This window comes from Magallana gigas, chromosome 8, assembly GCF_963853765.1.
Source record: "Magallana gigas chromosome 8, xbMagGiga1.1, whole genome shotgun sequence".
In the NCBI taxonomy this organism is placed as follows: Eukaryota; Metazoa; Mollusca; class Bivalvia; order Ostreida; family Ostreidae; genus Magallana; species Magallana gigas.
The window spans coordinates 22,378,151-22,387,216 of NC_088860.1; the positions used below are offsets into that span (position 1 = coordinate 22,378,151).

Below are 9,066 nucleotides of genomic sequence, written 5' to 3' on the forward strand. Positions count from 1 at the left end.
GCGCAATCCATATTAAATTAATAGGTAAAAATAAATTCGTTCGCCACTTACTACTTTTTGTGTAAACTCGTGCATCATCTACACGAAATACGATGCAACTGTTCCTTTCATTAAAAATCATACTCCGAATTCAATCAACTGGTTTTCAAATCGATAAAACTAGAAAATGGAGACCAAAAGTGATGAATCGCGTCATGATTTGGGGTAGACCTTTCCTGATTGACAGTTATATATTTCGTTAAAAATAAAGCAACAGAATATTTAAGACATTAATTGATAAATGAACAGAGATAAGTCAGTTGGTTTTACTGACAATTGCTAAAGCAAAAATTATTGTATGATAATTGTAAATTGTTAATTTTAGCTAATAATTCAGAATTATTTGAGTTTAAAATTTCTAATGTATGCAAAGTTAACGTTATTTACAGCAAAATTAACAAATGTTTTAGGACATTGTCATTTAAGGGATCTGCATGTGTTCTTTCAATACACTCTCGTCTATTGAGCGCACATTTTCATGCGTGTCTTGAAAAAATGAAATTAATTTCGAAAGCGATTTAATTTCAATTTTTTCGAAGGGCTACAATAAAGGATTTGTAAATCAGATTTTAAAACTACGATAAAAACTTGTAGTTTTTATCTTCTTAAAAATTGAGATAAGTACTATTGCTTTACATGTACTACCACACGGTAAATAAAAAGTTTACAACGTAACAACCATGCATTATCTCTGAATTCATAGGTCTAATATTAGTGCCAGATATATACCGATGGGAGAAAGATCGGCTTAGTTTCTGATGAGAGACATTAAGATATTGATGAAAAAAATTCTTTTAAATCATGAATATGACTGGTTTTGTCCGTTATAAAGTGTAGAAAAAAGTGTAAACTTATGTCTCATAACATTAAAAAAAAATAAATGATTATATATGATTATTATATTCCAACTGAGCCGGAAAACATGAACATTAACATTTAACTTGGTTCTTCAATCAATAACATTGTATATATTATTTGATCTATTGGTCACCCAAAATGTATAATCTAATAGATTTTGCTAACAATGCATTGTTCAAAATTTAAATTCAGTTTAATTAACTTCATAGTTAATTAATGAAAAGGCAAATTCAGACTTGTTTTTATTTTCTATGTACAAAATTTAGAGATGAACAGCAGTCATACCGCAAATAGACTGGAAGCCAATGAATTTAATATGTAAGACATCTGTGTATAACCCGTCCAGATTTTAACCTCGGCTCGCGCATGAAGTTCGGCATTTTTCAGGTGATAGATTGTTAAAATAAAATTCACAACTTTTCAAATATGGCACATTGCCTTTCGGAACTTCCGAGTCAACCTTCATCCTCTTTCATTGATCAATGAGCTCGTCCACCAACTGATTTGTCGACGGCGTTGTGCATTCAGTTACGTAACTCATTCCACAAATCACTACAACTATTGAACCGAACAAGAATATTTTGATCAATTAAGCTATTTGATTATTTTCTTTACATAATTTGGTTTATACATACATGTAGAGGACTTAAAAAAAATTTAATGCGTGTTTTTATGATATATATTTTTACTGATATGCATGAAAAGTTTCTGCACCATTTTCTTACGCGTAGACTCAATTCATGTGTTCTACGCGTGCCTTCCGGTTTGAGACTTCGGATGACAGTAAACTAAAAGACGGGGTCACGTGACCCCGTCTAAAAATTGCTTTCAATGCTTTTCACACGCTTAAATAAGGAAAATTCAAGCTATTATAACTCCAAATAATAATCTGGTAATGTATTCTGAATTTTTTTGCCATCAACAGGTTTGGATAGAAATAAAAAAGCATACATTTTCATGGAAATCTGAGAAACGTCTCGTATGGTGTCTTTAATATAAAAAGAAAGGATTCCTCTTGTCATCCTGTACAGGCAAGCAAAATATGTCTGAAGAGCTAGCTAAACACTTTTAAGGAAGGCGAAAAACACAAATATATTAAACATAATTTAATTTTCGACATGAACAGGAAGGAAAATCTAACTAATGAAGTTTCAATGGGGACTGTTTAAAATAAATATTTCATGGCTCAAAAGAAAAGCACGTTTTATCCTTCCAAAAGATACGTCTTGTTACATCATTCATGCCTTGGGATTTCTAATCCTTACGTTGGAGAAATGAAGGAGAAAATAAATGTAGCATTACGACTTAAAACCAAAACTCTTAAACGTCAATTTTAAGGCGTAGAAGAAAACTGTCTGGACAGTAAACATGGTTTTGTAGCTCAGGCGTCGTGGATTAATTATTTAATCCTGATCTATGTAAAGGTCATATTACTATATCCCTAGAGTATGAAAATAAAAGCACTTTTAGCTAAACATATACAACATAGTTAAAAAAAAGAGGCCTATGAATAGTCTTTCAAAGTTACGTAAAGATACGCCTTATTAAAAAAAATTGCTGCTGCTTCTAATACAAGCCTATTTCTAAATTTCTTGTAATAATGGGAGGGGGGAATGAATGCGATTTCAAAATAATACATATTGCTTGACGTCCTTGAATTTTTTTTTTCCAGATAAACACGATTGCGTTTTATGTTATAGAATTCATATATGTAATACACTTACCAATTAAATGCTATAATATGGATTTTTTCTTCTTTACGAAATAGGAGTTAAGAGCTAAACAAATCATATCTTAAGATTTTAGGTGGATTTAATGGTTAAGGTTGCTCACCACTTTTTGAATTAGTTTCTCAAATCAGTAGGAAATCACTTGGTTATGATGAAAAAACATGATACATAAGATGCATGTATATAAGTCAAATTGGCGAAAAAATGCAATTTTGGACTTAACTTATCTTTTACAAAGATTTCGTTAAGTCAATTTGAACAAAAGCTCTAGGCGGATTCGAACTCCTGACCTTTGGTCCATTATCCCGATACTATATCCAATGAGCTATGGCCATACTGTGGTTTCATCAATATTCGTTGAATACTAATTTTCGTTGATTTCGTTGTTAAGTTTATCCTTGAAATTAAATATTCATTGAACTGCAATTTCTACTAATATTTTGTATTTTTAAGAAAAATGTTGATGATCATTTGAAATCCTTGTACAAGAAGAGGAGTTTGACATACCAGATATGCTGTAAAATGATAACAAGTCTAGTAGGTACTAAAATAGACCAGTTATGCTTTTGGCATTGACACTGGAAATAAAGGGCGAAATATCATGTCATGTTACATCAACAGACCCGCTTATCACTAACTTGAACTGGATTTACAGGTGAGATATATCGGAAATAACCTTTCTTTATCGACCATATGTACAGAGGCCATATCACTATCTTATAGCAGGTATGTAGATAGAAACATACGAACACATTCTTCGACATGTAACTCCAAATTTTTATTCATATAATTATGCAATTTAATTTTAGCCTTCTTTGTTTAAACATTAAGTTAGGATGCTATCAGAGTTGTACAGAAAAGATGAGGAATACTGTAGTAATAAATAAATAATGAGTCATTGATCAGTGGAAATGCACAATCCGCTATTGGCTCTTTGGATAAGATCTTTGATCGAATCAGAAAACAGTCATAAATTATGAATGAAGCTATGGATGTATTGCCTCATATTTATTTTTTATGCCCCCTTTCGAAGAAGGGAGGGCATATTGCTTTGCTGCTGTCGGTCTGTCTGTCGGTCGGTCCACCAACAGTTTCCGTTCATTTTCTCCACGTAAGATGCACATATTGAAATGAAATTTTGTATAGAGGTTTATCATAATAATATCTAGGTCAAATTTAATTTTGGGTACGATCGAACAATTTTCGATAGAGTTGTGCCCCTTGAACGTAAAAAAACCTCCAATTATTTGCAGTTTCCGTTCATTTTCTTAGCAGAGGATGCACATATTGAAATGAAATTTGGTATACGGCTTTATCATAATAATATCTAGAATAAGTTTAATTTTGGGTACGGTCAAGCATTTATGCCTTGGACTTGCACAATTGGAAAATTGGCAATCGTCGTTGTCGTACTTTTATAAAAATTGTTGACCAAATAATATTTTATTTTTGAATATTATAGAAATAACAGAATTACATACACCTCTCTCCGCACGTTAGAGACATGAAACCCTTTTAGCTCATAAAATTTGGTTCCTCAACAAAGCAATCTTATTTTGGATATGATATGTCATGAATAGGCCAATTAATGATACGATTGTCTGTTGCATCATGAAATTCATCCTATTAAGTTCAGTAGGGCTTTTTCACTGGTGTTGTGATCAAAGGAAAGGGCATTTAAGAGAACAAACTAGGCTTAGCCGTCTTGAACTTTAAAAGAACGTCTCATTTCCCAAGTAAAAACGCAAGTTGTCAACATCGTTTTGGATGAGAGAGTTTTAAACTTCTTTAATGAATCAACCAATTCCGTTGTAACGCTTATCAAATGTAGAAGGATGTTAGATGCAACTTAACTGTACAGGCACGTAGCATCAGGGGGGGCCAGGGGGGGCCTGGCCCCCCCACTTTTTCTCGCAGCAACAAATTTTTTAAAATTTACATATAAAAAAATGAATTATAATGGAGTTGGCCCCCCCACTTTTTTGGAAGTTTGTAAAAAATTGATATGAGAATAAGGATATGAGTAGTCAAATTCAAGTCCCCCCCCCCCCCCCACGGATTAGAAATTTCATGATTTGGATGGAAAAAAATTATGGTAGGGAAGAAATTTTTTTGAAAGTATAGTTGAGTCTACTCCCCCCCCCCCCCCCCCCCCCCCCCCCCCCCTACGGATTAGGATTTTGAAGATTTTTGGAAACTTTAAATTTCCTTTTTTTTTTTTTTTTTTTTTTTGCTTGTCAAGATTTTTTGGATGGGTCTGGCCCCCCCACTTTCAAAAACGATGCTACGTGCCTGCTGTAGTAACGAGGCAGGGGCTGTTCAATGCTACTGATTTTTTCTCTTAGTGAATTAAACGCATTTAGGGCACCTTTTCTCGACACCTTCGAATAACTAAACCTTGCATGCTACAGGTACAAATAAGTTGCCACAGATATGCTGGTGTCCTTTCTTCTGTTGGTCGCTGCTGTCTGCGTAAATGGTGAGTATTATGAAATTGTAATACATTGGACGTGACAAATCTAGTAACATAAAACATCCATCATCATCTTATCCATCATCCTCACCGTTATATAACCAAGTAACAGGTTTAAAGTCGATTCTTCTATATTTTTACATATTTTCTTATCTTAGGCCTTGTTACTCGATCTCTCATGTTAACGTGGGTATGCTAAATCAAAACAAATTTAATCTTTTTTTGCATCAGAAAGCATTTTAATTTTATTTGAAGTTTGGTTGTTAAGCCCAACAACAATATTACATAATTTTTATAAAAAATAATAATGCAAAGTAATTGGTATGAGATTCCAATAACAAATTGTAATATCGTCGTCCTTGAGAAGAATTTTATTGTTTTTTGTCGATATCTCTTCTGTGGTCTCGTGAACCTACAAAACTATCGTATGACTCTCACTGTGTATTCCTACACTAGTATGTAAAACTCGGCATCTTGTCTGATTTTAGGATATATAAGGATTCTTTAATTAAAATAATCAAACATTTTCCAAATTCTATTCAATTCGCAACCTGATCAGCGACACCAAGGAAATGTAAATTTCATTATGATTTTTTTTTTAAAAATCACACGTAATAGTGTCGTTGATCGTGAAAAGAAGATAATTTTTGAAATTTTTTTTCTCAAATACTATATATTCCTTTTTCAACTTCTCTTTGAAACTAATTAATCTTTGGAAGTCACTTTTTTAACAATTTAAATTTTACATTATGCAACATTTCTGGTAAAATGTCATTATAACCAAGTGGTTTTTGAAAACATCATTTTTAATGTTTCATTTTATAACCTACCCGTTAGAAGGAACGAAAACCTTCAGCTGATTTTTCCTTTCTCTGGGTAAATTTTGTGAAAGCCAAGATACTAAAGAAGAACTTTAAGATTCTCCAGAATAAGACCTTTATCTGGTTCAACATTTAGAAAAGATTCATATTCAGCTGATTTCTCCGATAAACCGTCTATGCATAACTAAACTTGTTTAAGATATGGATCAAAGTAACTTTGAAGTGATCTGCTTCAAAAACTTACAACATGTTCAATGTTCCAAAATATATTCTTCGAACTCATCATTCGATCTCTGTTAGTTTAAAGATGAATTAATAGATAACAATAGACGGAAGAACGAGCACCTGATGATCAGAAATACTCACCTGAATTTATAGCTCATGTGAGCTAAAACATGACGATCCCAAATACTGATAGAGAAAGGAAATAAAAAAAAAATAAACAATGGTTTTCAGTGTTAATGATAAAAACACTTCTTTGATGTTTGTGGTGCCAGTTTTTCTACTGAAAGCAATCTTATATTTTAGCATCAGGTTAGATGTATTTTAGTTTAATGCAAATTGCTTTATAACATACAGATGTTTATTTCCAGGCAGACTTTATATTCAGGGTGACCATTTTTACTACAACGGCCAGAGGGTATTTTTCAATGGCGTAAACCAGGCCTGGGTGTCGTATGGCTACGACTGGGGGAATAACCAATACCAGTACAGACGAAGCAAGTTCCAGTCGGTCGTCAATGACGTCAAAAACAATGGCGGGAACTCTATCCGTATGTACAGAATACTACCTTGTACAAATAAATCAAACAAGTTGAACAAAAGTAAAAAAATAAATATCCATAAATATAGTGATGTCTGTACTCACATACAGTTAAATCGTTAAGACGGATTTGATGCTTTTTAAAAAAGGAATCCTCATTGTTGTGAAAAATTCCTTCTTCAAAACAAGGTTAATTTTATGTAAACATGTTCACCTTCCTGATTCTCTCTATAAAGATCGATTGGCGGTGGCCGTGTTCGATAAAAAAAATATTGCCTTTATACAGAGCACACCCGCTATGTAAATTTAGTTATCTACGTATCTGTATCTATATTCAGATATTCACGATTCTTCATACGTTACGGGTATATTAAGGTCCTTTCTCGCGATTATGCAATAATCCTGACCTTCTGCAACACCCTTTTTTACAATAAGACACAATTTCGACAAAAAATATGTAAAGGCGTTCTTACATGCGTGGGACTTCGGTCAATCTTGAAGAGATAAATGCTTCTTGTTTGATATACTTTTCATATATCATATTGTGCAGTCACTTTCAATATTTATGCTGACATAAGGTTTTTGTTTTAAGGTGTCTGGGTGCACGTTGAAGGACAAACTTCTCCGCATTTTGACAACCATGGTCACGTGACAGGAACAGACTCGAGTAACTCGTTAATTCACGAGCTGACAGAGTACCTGCAATACGCCAGAAACCATCAAGTGTTTATTTTCCTGTGTCTGTGGAACGGGGCAGAAAGGGGAAGCACCAACTGGAGACTGGAGGGGCTGATCAAGGATACTGGGAAACTCCACACCTACATCAACCACGCTCTAATCCCAATGGTGAAGGCTTTGAAAGACCAGCCAGCATTGGCAGGCTGGGATATCATCAATGAAATGGAAGGAGTCCTCAACCCAAATTTGCACAGCAGTGAGCCCTGCTTTGACACCACGTTCTTGGCTCCTTCTGGAGCTGGATGGAAAGGTCACATACACTCGGCTCAGGATCTTCTGAGGTTGTTACGATAATATATTTGTAAAATAATTGTAGTCGATTATAAGGTTTAAGAAAAGACAATAGTTCGTTTGTATTTAAGAGTAAAAACAGCGTTGATGTGTATTAGATGCATTCAGAATATTAATCAAAAAGTAAAAGAGTTTTTTGGTTTTGTAAAATAACTTTCAGAGTGAGTTAACTTAGTCCAAAAAAAAACGCACGTTGAAAAAAAATCTTCAAAAATGCGTATTTTTTTTTCAACTTGCGTTACTACAACGCTCACATCTTGTTTTACCGTGTGTACAGATTTATTAACTGGCAGGCGGCTGCTATACGTAAAACTGACCCCCAGGCCCTGGTAACGGCCGGTTCCTGGAACCCGAAAAGTAATACAAACATGAACGGAATGAAGAACCTTTACAGCGACCACTGTCTTATCCGCGCCGGACACGACAATGCAGTAATGTTGTGGCAATTTCAATTTCATTTTAAAATCTAAAAACTTTTAGGACCATTTTGGCATTATTTACAAGGTACAGCATAAAGTTGTTGATGTTCAACTTTACGAATAAGTTGTGACACGTTATTGTTATTTTTGTCAACTAACAGGGAACATTGAACTTCTATTCCACACATACATATGACAACAAAAATACTCACCAGTACGACTCCTATTCACCATTCAAAGTAAGTGACCAATTCTATTAGTTTTAATAAAACCAACTACCCATTCTAACCCGAACTTTTAAGTTATTGAGTGTATTTATTCAATTATTCTTTGTTGTTGTTTTTGAATATTTCATAAGATCATAAGAACTGAGTGTTGGCTTTAAGTAAAAAGGTACAAATATAGATTTCTATATATTGTATAACTTGTATTATAGATAATAAATCGAGTACTCGATATAAAATTGAGTAATTTTCTCTTTAAAAACTGTTTGGCAGGCTATCCTCGTTCCTTTTTCATTATTGCAAAACAAATTTTTTTTTATCCTTGCATACACATGATGAAAATGTGCTTTGCTGTAATCATTTTTTTCTCCACATTTTGTGATATCGTAAATTTTCATTTTAGCACAACAAAAATCAGTATGGTCTCGGCAAACCTTTGATTATTGCTGAATTCAATCAAGTACGGGGAGGACATCATTCTATCGAAGAGCTGTTTACTTATGCATATTACCATGGTTACGCGGGGGCGTGGTCCTGGCACGCAAACGCGGACGGAAGTGATACAGACGACTTCCCGACGCAGCAGAGAGGAATGAGGTCCCTTAGGGGAAAGAATGACCAGAACAATGGCGGACTTATAAACCTAACTATCTGAAGAAATGTATATAAACTGTAGAAAATAAATGCTTTTTATTCAAATAATGATAACA

At 33.8% G+C, this 9,066-nt stretch overlaps 1 protein-coding gene across 1 annotated transcript; it reads left to right on the top strand.

The window, feature by feature from the left end:
* Positions 1–4,980: 4,980 nt before the first annotated feature.
* LOC105331805 (mannan endo-1,4-beta-mannosidase) lies at positions 4,981–9,064 on the top strand. Its single transcript, XM_011434137.4, has 6 exons — positions 4,981–5,106; positions 6,515–6,694; positions 7,277–7,703; positions 7,991–8,144; positions 8,294–8,371; positions 8,760–9,064. Exons 1-6 carry the CDS (start codon positions 5,061–5,063, stop codon positions 9,009–9,011), a joined length of 1,137 nt encoding a protein of 378 aa, XP_011432439.3. The 5' UTR covers positions 4,981–5,060; the 3' UTR covers positions 9,012–9,064.
* Positions 9,065–9,066: the final 2 nt, after the last annotated feature.